The following is a 19,146-nucleotide window of genomic DNA, read 5'->3' as shown; positions in this document are numbered from 1 at the left end:
GTGGAATTAGCATGAATGAGACTATGTAAATGGGGTTGGTTACATATAAATTCTTGTAAATGTTAAAGGATATGTGATTGAGGATGAACTTACCCAAAAAGAGAAAATTATTGCAAGATTTTGTTCAAGGGATAAAATAAAAATAAGCTTCCTGTGGGTAAGACTTAAGCCTATAGATATGGAATTTAAGGAACTGGTATTCCATGATGGTCACCTTCCCGGCACAATCACTCAAGACAAAAGGTGGGTGTATAAATAAATGAGGTGAAGAAAGCTTATGGAGCCAGCTATCAAAAGATAAAGAGTCTAGGGTTTTAAAGACTAGAAGGTTAACAAGTGGCCATCTAACTCAGAACCAATAAAGTGCACATGAAAGAAGCACACCAGCCTGTGTGATCACAAGATGCAGAAGGGATCAGGTATCAGGCATGAAAGAACAAAAAAAATCATATCATTGTGAATGAGGGGGGGTACAGTTAGGGGATCCAAGATCTATCTGTAGGCAACTGGACAACCCCTTACAGAAGGGTCGCTGGGAGGAGATGAGCCAATCAGAATGCAGTGTAGCAACGATGAAACATATAACTTTCCTCTCGTTCCTAAATTCTACCGCGCCCACTATCATGATCCCAATTCTACCTTACAAACCTGGCTAGACCAGAGAATATACACTGGTCCATATAGGAACTGGAAACACAGGGAAACCAGGACAGATGACCCCTTCAGGACCAGTGCTGAGAGTAGCAATAACAGGAGGGTGGAGGAAAGGTGGGGTAGAAAGAGGGATCTGAATACAAGGATCTACATATAACCTCCTCCATGAGGGAGGGACAACAAAAAAGTGGGTGAAGGTAGATGTCGGACAGTGTAAGATAGGACAGAATAATAATTTATAAATTATCAAGGGTCCGTGAGGGAGGGGGAGGGGGAAGGAGGGGAAATGAGGAGCTACTACCAAGGGCTCAAGTAGAAAGCAAATGTTTTGAGAATGATGATGGCAACAAATGTACACAGTGGATGTATGTATAGATTGTGATAAGAGTTGTAGGAGCCCCCAATAAAATGATTCTTTTTAAAAACCTCAAAGAGCAAAACACACTATGGTTTATTGTACATCAATGATACTTCAATAAAATTACATAAAAGAGCGGAAAAAGAAATGGAATTTAAGGTAAAGAAAGTATTCCCTTTGAAGACCATATTGCAAACATATATTTAGGCAGGCAATTAGATAAAGACATTTTAAGTCTGGGCTTCTATACCTCCCATCTGTCTGTTATGAAAAGTATAATTAGCAACTAGAATCTCTCATACAAAATCAACTCAATATGGTCTTTCTGGTCTGACCTCCGTGGTGTTCTACTCTGCTTTGATGGAGCTCATCATATCATGACTCTGTAACAAGATTGAGGAGTTATTTACATTCTTATGTGGAAGGTAAATCTGTTTGGCCATTCTGTTAGACTAGTTCATTTTCTTTCCTACCATCCCATCTGCCATTTTAATTCAAAACAAGGAGAAAAGCATGTATGTGCCTTTTGAGGAAGGAGAAGATTTTGGTGTGGAAGAAATTCTCTTCTAGACTGCAAGGTAAGTATTTACCCCCTCTAGCCCTGTTGGAGGAGGGGAAAAGGAAGAGAGACAAGGCAAAGAGAACAACCTAGTTAGCTTCATGCCTCCTTACTTGACCTGGGGATTGAGGGGAAGATCAGTGACTATGGACCTGTTGTGCTCCCCATTTGGAAGCATGAAGAATAGAGGCTGCCAGGCAGAGCAGCCCTATGGGAAGTCACTGAAGACAAACATATAGAGAGTGCCATCAAGTCTACTGTGATCCATGGAGACCTTATATGAAATGGAATGGAGTGCTGTCTGATCTGGCATCATTGTCACACATTCCTGAATGTTGAAGTCCATTGTTGCAGGGATTAGGTCAATCTGCCTCAATAAGGATCTTCCATGTCCCTCTATTTCATCAAATATGATGTCTTCCTCTAGCAATTGTCCACTGATAGTGTGTCCAAAACACATTAGTCAGTCAGTGTTCTCTTGTGCTCCATAAGGTTTTCTTTCAGTAATTTTTGGAAGTGGACTGGCAGGCCCCTCTTCCTTGTCTGTCTTAGTCTAGAAGCTTCACTGAAACCTGTCTACCATGGGCAATCCTGCTGGTATTTGAAATTCTGGTAACAGAGCTTCCAGCATCATAACAATACACAAACCATTATAGGACAACCAACTGACAGAAGAGTGGAGGATATATATATATATATATATATATATATATATATATATATATATGGAGAGAGAGAGTAAAACTGGCAATGCAGTCTGATTAGGCAGTATTCTGATGATCTGCTGCTAACAGAAAGTATCCCCACAAATAACATCTTAAAGTAATGATAATATCAATTTTGCTCACAAATCTGCAATCTGGGCAGAGCACAGTGAGAACACTAGTTTTGGCTTCATCAAGCATTAGCTGGGGTAGCTCAAAGGACAGAGGCTGCAGCTCTCTTAAGACTCACTCCTTCACACGACTGATACTTCTATTGGTTGGAGCTCAAGAAGAACCATATATGTGACATTTTCATTTGGCCTGGTCTTCCGTGCAACATCCTGACAGCGTCCCAATGGTGAACAACCCAATACGACCAGGTGGAAGTCACAGAGCAACACTTCTGCCATAGTCAAAGGCCTGCCAAGATGCAAGGAAGAGGGAAAGCGGGCCCTGTTTCTGGAAAAGTGAACACAAACTCGTAACAAGAGAATGTGCGATGTGAAACATTAGGACAGTCATCTTTGAAGGACACAACCTGCCACGAGCCAAGATACAGAGACAGATTTCTACGAAAGCGAAAGGGCAGGACGTAGACTTAAAGATAAAGCCACAGACTTCATAGGACAAGAGCAATAGGGAGACAAGCAAAGGAAAGCTCTAGGACTCAAGCCTAACATGGCTAAAGATAGGGACAATGTCAGGACTGAACTGGAAGCAAGCAGACACCTGTGCAAGGCAGAACCCGTGAAGTTGTGAGTGCCTTCAAAGCTAAGTCAAAGTACCTTGGGGCATGAGAAGGGAAGGAACAGGAGAAGGAATTAATGGGTAGGTTTATGGAATTTGTAGGTCTGGGGACAGAGCATCAGGAATAGCTGGGTTCTGGCACTCAGTTGATACCATCAGAGTTTGAACCTTTTCCTTTCAGTGCTGTTTCCTTTTGAGTTTCACGCAGGCTTCCTGATGACAGCTGTAGTTTTATCTAGAAGCTCAGGAATTCTATTAGAGAGAGGCTCTTTTCCTTTCTAATCATTGGTGGTACTATCAGGTAAGCATTGGATTGCTAACTGCAAGGTTGGCAGTGCTACCCTACCAGCTACCTCTTAGGGAAAAAGATGGAACTTTCTGCTCACATAAATATTTACAGTCTGAGAAACCCCACAGGGACCTTCTATGATTCAAAATGGACTCATTGGCAATGGGGCAATTGTTTCTGGGGCATTTTTTAGGGTTAGATATCATTAACCTAGCATGAGTCACATACTGAGTCTGACCCAGTCCCTTTGGACAGAGGAAAGTCATGCCCTGACTAGCCAGGCCTGGAGCTGGCAGATTGGGTCAATGCCAGCAGAAGCATGGAGATGGAGCATGGTGGAAGAGTGATCCCAAAGATACAAGCCATGTGCTGTATGTGGAAGAAGGGCAAATGAATGCTGCATTAATTAACCAATCATTGACAAAATGAGGTTGCATAACAAATGGCTCCAAAACCCAGCAGTTCAACAAACAGCCCAACCCCTTCCCTCCCACACACACAGTTCTTAAAATTCAGGATCAGGGAGATTAACTGGAACTTTGAACTTGGCACTTCAGGGCTTGGAAGAGATGACAGTGCATGTAAAGTCCTTGGGGCAGGAGAGACCTTGGTGTGACTAAAAGCCCAGAAGAAGACTAATTTGGGGGAGGTGAGATAATAGGAATGGAGTTTTCGGTGAGCATTTCCTTGAGAGCCTTCAAGCAAAAACGATTTTTCTATATTCATGTTTTAGAAGTAGATCTCCACCCTTTGGGTAAAGCTTTGGGTATTGGATTGGCGTCGGTATGCAGGGAAAAAATAAATGGGCTTGTTATGGATTAGGAGCCTGTGGTAGTCACCTAATCTTGTTTCACGTTAAGGATTAGGAATGTAGGCGTGGAGTCTAGGCTGCCAATCTGGAGATAGTCAGTGAGATTTTTATGTGGGCATAGCCTTCTCCTGAGAACTCTGAGAAATCTGGTACTTCCTCCTTGGAGGTGGAAGACACCTCTCTCTCTCTCTCTCTGCTACTCCTTGGGAGACATTGCACAAGGCAAGACAAATGGATGCGACCAGACCTCTGAAGCCAAAGAAGCCTCAGAGAGATCGCTGCCAGCACTGAGATGCTTACAATACCACTGGATCCACAAGACTTTCCAGCCATTGGCCTGTGATTATCCTGCATTCAGCATCACTGCACATGTTTTATGGGTCTGAAAAGGAATGTATAGATTGGTATCAGACAAATGGGCTAATATCAGACTTATGGATTTGATCTGCACTGGGCTGGGACGTTTGCTTAATGTACAATTACTGTTTGATATAAAACTCTCTCTCTTGATTTATAAGGTAGAATTAGACCAGAACATGTACTCTGGTACAGACAGGAGCTGGAAACACAGGGAATCCATGAGAGATGATCCCTTCAGGACCAGTGGTGAGAGTGGCAATACCAGGAGGGTGGAGGGAAGGTGGGGTAGAAAGGGTGAACCGATTACAAGGATCTACATAAAACCTCTGCCCTGGGGGACGGACAACAGAAAAGTGGGGGAAGTGAGATGTTTGATGTGTAAGAGATGACAAAATAATTTATATATTATCAAGAATTTATGAGGGGGGGGAGGATGGAAGTGGGGAAATGAGGAGCTGATACCAAGGGCTCAAGTAGAAAGCAAATGTTTTGAGAATGATGAGGGCAACACATGTACAAATGTACTTGACACACAATGGGTGGATGGATGGATGGATGGATGGAATGACTGTGATAAGAGTTGTATGAGCCCCCAATAAAATTATCAAGGGTTCATAAGGAGGGGGGAGTGGGGAGGGAGGAGAAAAACGAGGAGCAGGTGCCAGGGGCTTATGTGGAGAGCAAATGTTTTGACAATGATGAGGGCAATGAATGTATAAATGTGCTTTATAATGGATGGATGGATGGATTGTGATAAGAGTTGTATGAATCCCTAATAAAATGATTAAATAATAGGGAAATGATTTTTAAAAACCACCAACTCTCTGTCATACACATGAGTCTCCCTCGAGTTTTCTCTAGCATACCCAGACTAATACACAGTTCGCCCCTGGCCTATAGGGCCGCTATGAGTTTGCATGGACTTGAGGGCAGTGGGTGTGTTAGGGCTTTGGAGTTCAGCAGGCCTTTGTTGGTGTGTTTGAGTCTATTTTTGTAGCTGTTGTGTGCAGGTCAGTGGCTCATCTTCCAGCACTCTATAGGACCATATTTTGTTGTGACCCATAAGGCTTTCATTTGTTAATATTTGGAAGTAGATCACCAGGTCTTTCTTCCTAGTCTGCCTTAGGCTAGAGCAGTGGTTCTCAATCTGTGGGTTGTGACCCCTTTTGGGGTCCAGCGACCTTTTAACAGGAGTCACCCGATTCATGGCAGTAGCAAAATTACAGTTATGAAGTAGCAAGGAAAATGATTTTATGGTTGGGGGTCACCACAACATGAGGAATTGTATTAAAGGAAGGTTGAGCACCACAGGGCTCGAGGTTCAACTGAAGACTGCCCATCGTTGCTGACCCTTCTGGGGTTTGTCATATCGGTGGCACGGCTTCCAATTTCACAGCAACACTCTAGCTACCACTGCACCACGAACTGATAGACAGGTGGTGGACTGTTCTTAAAAGCCACCTGATTTACGATGCTTTGTTTTGACAGCCCTGGAAAATGGATACAGAATCTAGTTTCATAGTCAATGCAAGACACACCTTGGGGCAGTAGGGATGGCATGAAGTGAATAGATTCAAAGTATATTTTAGGGAGAGGAAGGATGACAGTTAATGCCTGGGGGATGTGCAAGAAGGAAGGAAGCCGAGACACCAATGATATTAAGTGCCTGAGTTAAGACAGGAATTTCCAGGGAAGCTGGTGGGTCATGATGGGAGAATTTCACACTCCCCGGGGACAGGGGGAGCATTGATTAGTTCACATGTCTGCGCATCTTCTCAGAAAATAGAGGCTTTGTCATCCTCAAATGAAGCATGCATTTGGAGCTCAGAGAGGGCATGGAGTGCAAATGAAGACTGGGTTGGTTGAGATGGGTGGACCAGTGCCACTAGTCAATTCTGAGGAGCTTCAGCAAACCTGCCCAGTGTCTCTTGGAGAGTGGGCATGTCTCATGGCCACAGAGGGCCTTTTAATGTTTCACCTCCCACTGCAGCAGCGAGAGGCTCTATCAGCTCATCCTGGAAAGGAAACATACTACCTGCCATCAGGTTCATTTCTTCAAAAAGGATGGAAGAATACAAATGAAAGACTACAGTTTGAAGGGGTCTTAGGCAGACTATCAGGCTCATTAAAGCTTCATTTATTAAAACTTCATTATTCAGAGACATTCTCCCAGTAGGATGTATGCTGGGGTGGGGGTGGGCATGAGGAGGAAGGCTTGGAGCAAGGTAGGGGAACAACCCAACACCACCAAAAAATACCTTCCCACGAAGCAATTCCAGTGGGCACAGATTAGATAGAAGTTTCATCCTCTGGTCACTTGATGTTTGTCCCTCTCTTTTATCTGAATGCTCTTTCCACATTGCTCAGATGAAGCATCAAATTTGTATTAAAATGCAAGTTAGGAAGCATCATCCCCAAACAACCCTGTTCATCGAAATGGTAGTGCTCTCTCCGGGTAGTGATTGTTTGTCAACAAGCTGAAGCAGTTGAGCTGGGGCTCTGTGAGGCCCAGGAGCATGAGTTCATTAATATCCGACCCATAATGCCTTGCTGGGTTTATGCCAACAAAGCCCTGTCACTCCTTACCTTAGGATTTACTCACTCCTTGAAACAGGCATTTATTTACACACAGTTTGACCTCATGATGGTGTTCAGCAGATGTGGATCTTACTTATTTGCATTGTTCTGTGACAGTTGCAAAATTCGTTAGTGGCTCAGGGATCAATCCTCTGTGGACTGCCCCCAAAGCTAGATGAAGCAAGCGGGTTCTCACTGATTCATCCTCCCTCCTTAGCAATGCTTGCTAATCAGGATAACATAGTGCTCATTAAAGAAACTGCCTGTATCAGTTTAAATTTGTGACCTGGGCGGGAGGGAGGGTCATGATCACAAGTGACAGAAACTGATGCTTGACTAACTTAGGGGAAAAGGCCTAATGGTGGATAAATGGTGGGAAGACAAGAAAATGTGGCAAATGCCTGGGAAATCTCAGGGCTGTGAAGCCGGTACTGGCGAAACACTCCTCATGAGGCCAAAGCGTGCCCTCTGTAGTACATTAAATCACATTCACAAACACACATTCATGTTCACATGGAACCTGAGGCTATGGCCTTACTTGGAGAGGAGGTCTTGGCAGATGTGCTTAGTTAAGGATTTCAAGAGCTCCATCTTTCTGGGTTTAGATTTCAGATGGATGCTACATGCACTGATTGGTGTGTTCTTATAAGAAGAGGAGTGGGCACACAGAGACCCCGTGTGAAGACACTGGCAGAGATTGGATCAGTGCATCTATAAGCCAAGAAATATCAAGGATTAGCAGCAGTGACCAGAAACAGAGAGAGGCTACTTTGATTCTCCTTCAGAGCTCTCAGAAGGAATGAATCTTGCCCACACCTTAATTTTAACCCTTTGCCCTTCAGAAAAGTGAGAGAACAGATGCCTGCTGTTTAAGTCACTCGATTGGTAGCCATTTGTTACAGCTACCCAAAAGAACCATTATGGATTGATCTGTAGCCCCCTCAAAATATGTGAGAAATTTGAGCCTTGGTGGACATGATCCTGTTTGAAAAGAAGGGAGTTCTTTTGTAATATAAATGAGGCCATATGGCCAGTGGAGATCCCCTCATAGAGGGGTTTAGAAGAGGAGATGGGTCAGTCAGAGAGGCGATGCTGGAGAGTGGAGGGTGAGTGGGTTGGAAAGGGGCAACTGATTACGAGGATCCACTTGTGACCTCCTCCCTGGGAGATGGACAGCAGAGAAGGGGGGGAAGGGAGACTCGGGATAGGGCAAGATATGACAAAATAACAATGTATAAATTACCAAGGGTACATGAGCAAGGGGGGAGCGGGGAGGGAGAGGGAAAAAAAAGAGGACCTGATGCAAATGGCTTAAGTGGAGAGCAAATGCTTTGAGAATGATTGGGGCAGGGAATGTGCGGATGTGCTTTATACATTTGATGTATGAATATGTATGGATTGTGATAAAAGTTGTATGAGCCCCTAATAAAATGTAAAAAAAGAAAATGATTAGGGCAAAGAATGTACAGATGTGCTTTATACAATTGATGTATGTATATGTATGGATTGTGATAAGAGTTGTATGAGTCCCTAATAAAATGTTAAAAAAAATGAGGCCATATGAGAATAGGCTTGAGCCTAAACCTAAACACTTCTGAGTTAAAGGCCAGGATAGACCCAGTAACACACAGTACGGGGAGAAAGATAGCGAGGAATGCCAAGGAACTTTCTGGTATCCACAAAGAAGGACCCTGACCTAGAGTCGCACCCCAAATTTGAACCTGTAAGCTCCAAAGCAGTGGGAAAAGTGTTTTAAGGCTACTGACTTTTAGGATAATTTTTGGTTAAGGAGATTAAGACAGGAACTTAAGACATCCTCCAATCCTTCCGCTGGCTTCGTTCCATTTTTCTCACATTCAAGAGTCCTCCCAGAGGATTCAGTCATGTTGTTGTTGTTGTTGTTCAGTGTCATAGGGAGGGTTTGAATTCATTGTGACCATACATACAACATAATCATACACTGCCAGGTACTGTACCATTCTCACAGTTGTTCTTAAGTTTGAGCCCATTGTTGCAGCCACTGTGTCAATCCCATTTGTTGAAGGCCTTCCTCTTTTTCATTGCCCCTCTACTTTCCAGAACACGATGTCCTGCTCCAGGGACTGATCTCTCCGGACAACATGTCAAAGTTAAAGCGAAGTCACATTATCCTTGCCCTGAGGAACATTCTGGCTGTCCTTCATCCAAGTTAGATGGGTTTGTTCTTTTGGCAGTCCATTGTACATTCATTACTCTTTTACATCACTATTAATCAAATATATCTATTCTTCTTTGGTCTTCCTTATTCAGTGTTCAACTTTCACATAAATATGAGACAGTTGAAAATACCATGGCCTGGGTCAACCCGCCCCAGTCCTCAAAGTAATCTCTTGCTTTTCAACACTTTAAAGAGGTCTCGTGTAGCAGATTTGACTAGTGAAATGTGTCATTTGTTCTCTTCTCTGCTGCTTCCATGAGAATTGATTGTGGATTCAAGCAAGACAAAATCCTTGACAATTTCGAACTTTCCTCCATTTATCATGATGTTATCAATAGGTCCAGTTGTGAGGGTCTGGGCTTTCTCCACCTTGAGTCATAATCCAAACTGAAGGCTTTAATCCTTCATCTTCATCAGCAAGTGAATCAAGTCCTTCTCATTTTCAGCAAAATTGTGTCATCTGTATAATGCAGGTTGTTAATAAGCCTTCCTCCAACCTGATGCTCCATCAGGCACTGCCCCTTAATGAGTTTAGGTCATGAAGGATAGTCCTCCATAGGCACATTAATTATTACCCTTCCCCCCTCACATAATAAATTCAGAAAGAGAAAATTTTCCCCAAAGCAATGGAAAGCTTACTAGAGAAGTGGAGGGTGCTCAAAGCCAAAGGTGACACAAACTGGAAATCAGTACTAGTTTTCAATACCTGCAGTCATCTAATAGTTCACTGCACTATCTAAGGAAAGGTGAGGAGAACTGGGGCAATTCTATTAAAAAAAGACAATGCAGGGTATGTAAGTCCGTCATTCCTCTGGAGAAGAAAAACACATAGTTGGGTTGTAGAGCTTTGTTTGCTAATCAACCGAATGTAGTTGTAAGGCAGGGGTGTGTGTGCGCGCGTGTGTGTGCGTGTGTGCGTGTGTGTGTGTGTGTGTGTGTGTGTGTTGAAGGGAGGGGCTTGCCATTCTATTTCACAGCCAGGAGAAAGATGAGCCTCTTCCGATATCTTTTGCTCTGTGGCAAGTTACTGATCTACAAGGAACTTTTATTTGACAAGGACATTGCCGAGAAAAAAACGGGAAGCTTGTGTTCATCTCTGCTGAGAGGTGGAGTCAAAGAGATCGGCTTTATGACAGACACCCTGATCGTGCAGCCAAACTATGAAATGGCCTCATACATTCAACACACATTTGCTGCACCTCCCCAGTGTGCTGCCCAGATATTACCAGGCAGAGTGTTTTATGGGCAGCATTTTAGAGTTAGGCAGGCAGAGGGAGTGTCTTTGTGGGTGTTGCCTTTACCAGTCCTTGGATTGTTCTGGGACAGGCATGTCTTTTTCCTCTAAAGTAACTGATCGCGTGTAAAGAAGGAGTCTCCTCAGTAAGACGGGTTAAACCAAACCCAACCTATGACAATCATCTCAATTGGAACACATAGCGACCCTATACAAATACCCGTAGGGTTTCCAAGTTTGTAACTCTTTTGGGGGGTCAACTACCATACCCTTCTCTTTCAGAACCACTAGAGAGTTGACCGTTGTGTTAGCAGCTGAATGCTTAATCACTGTGCCCATTTTGTTTGCTGAGCCGCCCTCAAAACACTGAACAGGTTTTCTGGGTACCAAGTATGTCCACTTCTATATCTGGCATAGGGTCTTTTCCCCAAGTTGATAGGAGGTGCAAATCAGTTACTAGGGGTTTGGCAGAGTAAGTATGGAAACTGGGAGGGTGTGTGAAATTTGAACCAGAGTAGAACAATTCCAAGACACTTCCAAGGATTCCTGGCATATAATATGCAAATGATAATCAAGATATATAAATGTGTCTCTGTTCTTGGTTCTGTCAGTACCTGGTGTGGCCACAAAGGAGAAACCTGGTCTGCTATTTTGACAGGTGATAAGTCACATGCTAATGAACCCTGGTGGTGTAGTAGTTAAGCACCATGGTTCCCGGCTATCAAAGGATATAGCGTCTGGGGTCTTAAAGGCTGGAAGATAAACAGGGGGCCATCTAGCTAAGAAACAACAAAGCCCACATGGAAAAAGCACACCAGCCTACCCCGACATGATCGCTGAAGACAAAGCGGGTGCATAAGCACATACGAGCATGTTTTCTTGATGTGCACTCACCCTTTACACACAACTCTCTTATACATAAGTTTTTCTGTGGATTTGTTTCTCGAATGCACCCAGACTAACATAAGCAGCGTGGAACGCATTTAAGAAGCCTAGACAAGGGCAGGGCAGGATATTCGGAGGGACTGGATCCAGAATTTGAGAGGAAGGAGCCCTGGTGGCAAAACGGGCTGCTAGCTCCCTGTCCCAAGGGGGACAATGAGACTGCTGGCTCCCATGAAGATTTACAGTCTTGAAAACTCCATATAGGGTCACTGTGGTTGGAATCCACTGGACGGCAGTGACCTTTTGGGATTGAAGGTGGAAGCCACCAATGACTTCCTGCCATTGAGCCAAGGAGCCTCCGGAGAGTGTGTGAACTTCTGGAATGCAGTGAACAACCTCTGCACATCTGCTTTTCGTGCTGCCCAAGTCATGCCCTTGGCCTTTGCTTAAACATATTCATCCAGAAGTGAACCATCACAGCTGCTCCCTCGGGAAGCTGGGGGCTGAGCTCTCTGGTTCCACTCTGTCAGCATTTCTGGTCCGGGTACCTCCCCTCTGCCCCGGCACAGGCAATGTGCTTTTGGAAGCAGTGCTCCCTGGGTAGTGGGTGTGATTTGCCTCCTCTGGCCTAACATGATGATTGCTGAGAGGGGGTGGATGCTAGGGTGTTAAACTCCCTGAACTTTACCTATCCCAGGGGAAAACTTATTATTTAAAGTAAGTTTTAGATAGAATCTTTAGAAAGATAAATTGTTAACTTTATGTACACAAGTACTCCCCAACACATAGGCTCAACCTCATAGGCTGTGGATGACCTTGAGCAGGTGCTCAGTCACAATGGGTTTCTATCAGGATTGAGAGTTCAGCTCTCTCAACTCTCCAACTGGTTATTAGCACCATAGTCTCGTTTCTATTTATGTATTTACTTTGTTTTTAGAGGGAAATGACTCCCAATTCAACTATATTTTATTAGGAACTCCTTTGCTAAGTTTTACACAAGAAAAAGGCACAAACTGCTGTTCTGGATGAAGGACAGCATCCGCATGAGGCCACAATGGTGTCGGAAGGACCCACAGCCACAGTGACTTAAATAAAATGACACCCATTCTGTCCTGCTGACTCTGACTCATAGTGACTCTGTGTAGGGATCCTGAACTTGCTACCTTTACAGGAAGCAATAACCTCATCTTTTTCCTGTGGAATGACTAGTGGCTTTGAACCAGCGACCTTGCTCTTAATAGTCCAACACTATCCAGCATTACCACCTGGGCTCCTGAAAACTTAAATAAGACATAGAAAACAAACAACTTTGTCACAAAATTGTGACTGAAGACAGATCAATTCATGGAGTTTCAGGAGGGCCTGTGAGAGCATGAGCGGGACCTTCATTGGGATGTGCACACTACCATATATCGTTGAATCTGGCCCGGGGAGTGGACGCAAGCACACTGCCTGAGGGACAAACTTTCCACTGCCAGTCAGCAGTAGGAAAGAACTCAATGGTGGCTGAATCTGTGGCCCCTCAAAATGGATGTAGGGTCTCCACATAGACTCTAACTGTGAGCCACAGCCTATTGCTCAAAATTTAAGCTCAAATACGACTTAAACGCCAAACATTCTGTTTCCTTAAAATAGGGTACTGCCAGGATCAGCTAGAAGTCTGCATGACCTATCAGATCTCAACGCCGATCTCAAATCACTTCACATGATCCATTCTACCAGTCATGTCAAGGACAACTAGAGGTCTGCATGAACGAGCCCAAATCGCCTCCTCACTTACCCATTCCAGAGGCTGTGCCTGTATAACCTATCGACTAACACATTCCCATATGCCGTGGTTATGAAACCAACCATCATGCTGGAATAAGGACCAATCACGATGCAAGGGTCAGGGTCAATGGGAAAGCAAAATAGGGGCTGAGGGGAGCCAAGAGGGGTCCCTTCACTCAATCCCTAAACCTGATCTAATGTCACTAGACTGGGGTCTTCCTCACATCTCAAGGGCACCCGATTCATGATTGAAGTGAATTGTGCTTATTCAATCATTGTTCTGCTTGCTGTCCTGCTGTGCTGCATCCTCTTCTTGCTTTTCTGTGCATGGCTCCCTCTGTTGTGGTGACAAATGGCTCTAGAGGGATTTGACATAGGGAGAAAGCCCACCTGCATCAACTGTCACCAGAAGCAGACACTAAGTCCATTTCTCTCACCTCACAGAACTATGCACACCAGACACTGGTAGGGCTGCCTGGGAGGGGAACCCTTAGTGCAGTGGTTCTCAACCTGTGGGTTGCGACCCCTTTGGGAGTCATATGACCCTTTCACAGGGCTCACCCAATTCATAACTGTAGGAAAATTACAGTGATGAAGTAGCAAGAAAATCATTTAATGGTTGGGGGAGGGGGGCATCACCACAACAAGAGGACCTGTATTAGGAAGGTTGAGAACCACTGCCCGAGTGTGTTTAGGACTTTGCTGCCCTCAAGGTCATCAGACATTCCTGAAGGCAGAGCCACTGCAGGAAGCCCTTCTGGGAAATGCCCTGAAGACAGGTCTCAACCAACTCCACCCTCACTCTCTGAGATCCTAATCATAGGACGCATGGAAATGCTCCCTGCCACTTCGAAGGCTGTAAGTCCATGGGAGCAGAAAGCCTCCTCTTTCTCCCTTGGAGTGGTGGCTGGTGAGTTCAAACTGCTCACTTTCTGGCTAACATAACCCACAGACCAGCTCCCCCTGAGCTCAGTTTGGTTTACCGCACAGCACACATTGTTTGGAACCTTCTGAAATAGCTATGCACATGTGCAGGTTGGGGGAATTTCGCACAAGATGCAGTTTTCCACCCTCTCTTGGCAAAAATATTTTTTGCAAAAGGCTTGTATTCTCTTCTGGATCTGAGTAGCAGCTACTCTCATGAAGTCATAGCACATACATTCATGCTACAGTCCTCCCAACTCCCTAATGTCTTACGCCGAGTCTGCTCCATGCTTTTCTGTGTCCTACATGGCAGCTGTAGGCACCCAAGGCATGGGCTCTGCAGCCTGGGTCCAAATCTCTCCTTCCCACTTCCTTACTGTGTGGTCCTAGGCTCATGACTTTATCATCCTGTGCCACTGATTTTTCATCTGTAAAAGGAGGCCAAATAGAGTCCACACATAGGCTTGTTAAGTGGAATAATTGAATTATTATACACAAAAAGCTTAGAACGGTGCTGGGCATCTTGCAAATACTATTAGGTGGTTTAGCATAGGGCTGGGTCATCCATTACATATGCTCAGGTTCAAACTTCTGGCCAGGAAGGGGTGGTACACCTAGGTGGGCATTACACCTGGATTGGCCCATCTGGGCCAGGTGAATTCAATCCAGCCATTGGGGTTGACCATGACCGTCAACCATGCCTCCCTATGGAGGAATTGAAAAGGCAGGATCTTGACCGCTCCGATGTCTCCCTTCACCCACTTTTCTGTTGTCCGTCCCCCAGGGAGGAGGTCACATGTAGATACTTGTAATCAGTTCCCTCTTTCTAATCCACCCTCCCACAACCCTCTCAGTATCACCACTCACAAATGTGATGTTTCCAGACTGAAATAGAATAAGGACGAAAGACCTGATCATCTCCATCCACACATCGACCTCTGGCCCGCCACGGTTGGCTTCCCCTCCCAGACCTGGTGATAGCACAGACTGGCAGAGTTTGCTCCGCTTCCCATGAGGTGCCCATGAGAGGCTGACTCGACAACCACGGTCAAGATCAACAGCTTGAACTCCTTTATGGGTCTACAGAAACAAGAACAACCTTCTGAAAGGAGGTCGCATTGCTATTTGGGACTGGGAGAATGCCTTTGTGACAAGGATTGTGCTCTGGATCCCAAAGGCGACTTTTAAACACAGCCACATAGCAACTCCGGAAATTGCCATAGTAGAAGCCAGGTTTAAAAAAAAAAAGTTCTACTGGCTTGCTCAAAGGAGGCCAGAGTTGGATGGGGGTGGGGTGGGGTGGGAGACTCCTCTAAAAATGAACAAATTTGTTTCCTTACATATTTGTCATGTCTTTTGGTCCTGAAAGAAAGGGGGGGGGGGGAAAGCAGACGAGAGGAGGAAACGGCGACTGACAGTCATCTTGTTGGTATTCCCACAGCATCCCCTCCTTAGGCACTTGCTGCCATCTCATCCAACTCCACTCAGTATATTTTCACCCAGCAATGATGCAGAAATGTCTGTGTACTCCAGTGTTATTGTAGTCGGGCAGCGTTTACGGGCTTGACTTTCAACTCAGCATGGCAGGACGTCTAGAAGCAATTATAACCAGCACCTGCTCTGTCTGTGCGGTGGGCAGGCAGTGACGGATCCCCAGCTTCCAGAACACTAGTGCCCCCTCCCAGCTCAGGATAATGACGGTGACACTCGGCCTCCTTGTTGTCTGGGGGAGCTCTAGGAGCTCTCCTCTGAAAGCTCATATTATTGGCATTTCTTTGAGTGAACACATCAAATTAGTGACTGTAAAGGAAGGTGTAGGAGATGATTATTGGTGAGAAGACAAGCCTCAACCACCTCCAGAGAGCATGTCTCCTAAGTGTAAAGTATGGAGAGGGAGGAAACAATTGACCACAAATAGAATAGGCTCTGAGTCTCGCCACACAATGTATGTGCGTGGTCACTGAGGCGCCAACATTATGGCTGGAGGATGGATATGGTTTGTGCAGCCGTGATTGCCATCCAGAACGTGCCGTGCTATTGTGAAAAACGATTTTTTTATTCTGAGCAAATCTCTGTTTCCACTTGCTTTAATGCTTCGCCAGAGAGCCAGGGACTCTGGGAGGGGTGGGGACGCACAGGGCTGGGCTGACCTCAGGAACTCAATGTGTAAAGGGCTTTTTCTCACTTGGAAGCAGGCTGGGTTCACAGCTGTTCTTTCTGGTAAAGCTTGTTTCTGAACCTTGCCACGTCTGAGTCCAAAGAGGGAAATGAAGGTGACAAATGATGCGAGGAGCCCTGGGCACATCTTGGCTATGGTCCTGCTTAAGTCTGTTTCATTTGAATCCCAGTTTTACCTTTCCTCCTTTCTGGGTTCCGAAGCATCAGATGGGTGCCAAACGCTTCCACGGACAACTAAAGCTGAACAAGGTGCAGGCAGATGAAGAGCAACGGGAGGTTGGTGTTTGGGAGAATGAATACTTGGGCTTCCTAGGCCAGTCCAGCTGGTGGTTAGAGCCCTGTTTCAGATTCCACTGAAATCTCCTAGTGTCCAAGGACCAAGTGGCTCCTAAGTCCAGAATTTCTGTTACATGTCTCACCAAGGAGAAGCTGGGCCAAAATGCATTGAAGAATAAAGCAGGAGCTTGGCTTATGAATCCACTCTCTGATTCTGAAATTTCAAAGGCTCCGTGCACAGACATTTCAACACTGAAAGCACAGCAGGGAAAATCAAAGACTTGGGCTTCCTCCTTGCCCCTCTTTTAGGGCTTTTATGGTTTTCCAAGGCGCCTCCCAGAGCCGAGTGTTGTATAGGTCATGTTTAAAAATGTCGTAGTTCTGAGGGACTTGCTGTTCTGCTTTCTTTTGCAAGGAGACCCGGTTTCTTGTCTTGTGGCCAAACACAGAGCACAGATGTCTGTGGGCCCCCTCCCTTTCCCCTGACCTTTGCTCTCTTCTCTGGATACCCTACTGACCTGTTCTCCCTTACAAGATCTGAACTGCTCACACACTTCGTTAAATTCTCATTCTAGCGAGAAGCATCCGAGCATCTTATTAGAGCCTGTATGAGTTCTGTTCTGGATGCCTATTTGTGTAACTTCAGGTCTCTGGCATGGAAACGTCCCATGCCCACAGACCCACACAGGTAATATAAACTCCAACAGTAGTTTAAGGTTTAAGGTGGTCACAGGGAACACTGGGGCCCGTGTCTCCTGGTGAACCCCTCAGGCTGTCTAAAGGGGCTAGTTCCATCTCAATGTAGCCATGCAGGAATGTAGACCGGTTAGGTAGCAAGACAAGGGGTTGTTCCTCTCCATGCTTAGGGGGCCCCCTACAGGAGGTTGGAAGCCAATGCGGGCTAAACCCAAGCCAGGAGAGCTTACTTGACGCCTCCCAGCTGAAAGCCCTTAAAAGGCTGGAATCTGGAGACCACCGCCCTTTCCCTTCAGCTGCTTCTCTGCCTTCCACTCAGCAGGGCTGAGTGTGCAGTGTCATGAGGGTGCCCGTGTTCAGTTTAGTGTAACGCCGGAACCTTCTTCTCTCATGTATATAAACCCACTCGGATTACCAACCAGGCTTTGGTGTGAATTTCTTTCCAGTGTGTAGCCAAGGACCGAGACATTTCCCACCCGAGAAACCTAACAGACCCAGACTTACAATAAACCCATATTTTTATTTATAAGGCAAGAGGTGACCAGGTCTAGACAATAATGGTGAAGAGGGCCCTGGGTTTGAGAAAGATTCTGAAGTAGAATCCATAACCCTTAGAAATGTATTGGCCTTAGGGGAGGGGCAAAGAGGGCTGGATTGAGAAAGTCTCTGGCATCCAGTTCTGACTTGACTTCTGGATCCTGAATCCTTCAGGGCCATGACCTTGCCCTCCAGCCAGACCTTCCAATAGCCATCTTCTCAGAAATTTGTTAATTTCTCATAATACATTACACCTGCCATCCTGTGAGCGGCTACCAAACCCAGGCACTTTTTTCAAAGACAAGCTCGCTCTCTCTACCCCTAAGAGCAGGTAGTTTGAGGATGATGGATATGAGATACCACAGAAGACAAATCTGTTATCTTCCATGGTGCACAAAACATGCTGTCACAACCAGGACTCGTGACAATCCCTCAGTTTCCTAAATTGCTTCACTGCTACTTTTTAATTAAGCCTCATTAGATTGTCATATATTGATAAGAGGGATGACCCTGAACTAGATGCATAAATTAAAGCTATCCTCATCCTGTGCTTTTATATGAATGTGTTAATTATTTTTGTCATTAGGGAGAATAATGGAGGGATGGAGCAATACCAAACGGAGTTTGACAAAGTGTTGGTGTTTGCTGCGGCAAACGTGGTGCGTGTCAGATACAATCCGTCACCCAGTGAGTCTGCAATTAACACCAAGGGACAAAGGTAGGATTCCCTGTAATAAATAACCTTCCTCCCAGATGCTAATGGAGACCCAGCAGGACCCACTGTTGTGTTGTCGCAGTTGTACACGGGCCCTTAGAGGAGACAGAGCTGGTGTTTGAAACGAGTCTTGTTTGCCCCCAGTTGGCTCACACATTTGTTTTTTAAGTGGCATAATCACTAACATTTAAACACAGGGTGATGTCACGTAACAATCTGCAGCTTCTGAGAAATGGAGAGGCCCGACTTTGCTGGTTGACAGTGCAGAGGGACTGGGGGAGCAGTCAGATATGATGATCAGAGTTTGGAATCCTTGCTTTCCAAGTACATGTGTCAAGGAGTTCAAGGGTACAGAAATTTAGGAGGGAAGTTCCAGAAGACAAGTTTGTGTGGTCGATAATAAACCAATATAGGGGTTGAGATTTCAATCTGTTGGCTATTTATTTTGTGCTTGGTAGCCAACCAGCCCAGAATTCCTGACCTCGCCGACCTGTGAAACAAGGACCATTCCAGAATGACATAGAAGCAAGCACGGAAGCGAGGGCATCCATTACCCCGAATGCATAGGGGTCAGGAACTAAGTGCTTTCTGTAGAACAGCTCCAGAAGGCAGACCTTTGGCTGGAAAACCTGTTAGGGAGCTAGCATAGGGACTGGCAGGCCTATTACACATGCT

The 19,146-nt window shown here is 45.3% G+C and overlaps 1 protein-coding gene across 1 annotated transcript in view; it reads left to right on the top strand.

Annotated features, from left to right (window-relative positions):
• The window catches only part of LOC142461502 (thyrotropin-releasing hormone-degrading ectoenzyme-like), a 137,105-nt gene that overhangs the window by 83,823 nt on the left and 34,136 nt on the right, over positions 1-19,146 (top strand). Inside the window, exon 8 of the mRNA XM_075563515.1 lies at positions 18,343-18,474. Within this exon, the coding sequence (XP_075419630.1) occupies positions 18,343-18,474 (132 nt within the window). The remainder of the gene's footprint in view (positions 1-18,342; positions 18,475-19,146) is intronic.

The sequence above is a fragment of the Tenrec ecaudatus genome, chromosome 11 (assembly GCF_050624435.1).
Source record: "Tenrec ecaudatus isolate mTenEca1 chromosome 11, mTenEca1.hap1, whole genome shotgun sequence".
In the NCBI taxonomy this organism is placed as follows: Eukaryota; Metazoa; Chordata; class Mammalia; order Afrosoricida; family Tenrecidae; genus Tenrec; species Tenrec ecaudatus.
The sequence above is the reverse complement of the archived record's forward strand: the minus strand, read 5'-3'. Positions and strand labels throughout refer to the sequence as shown.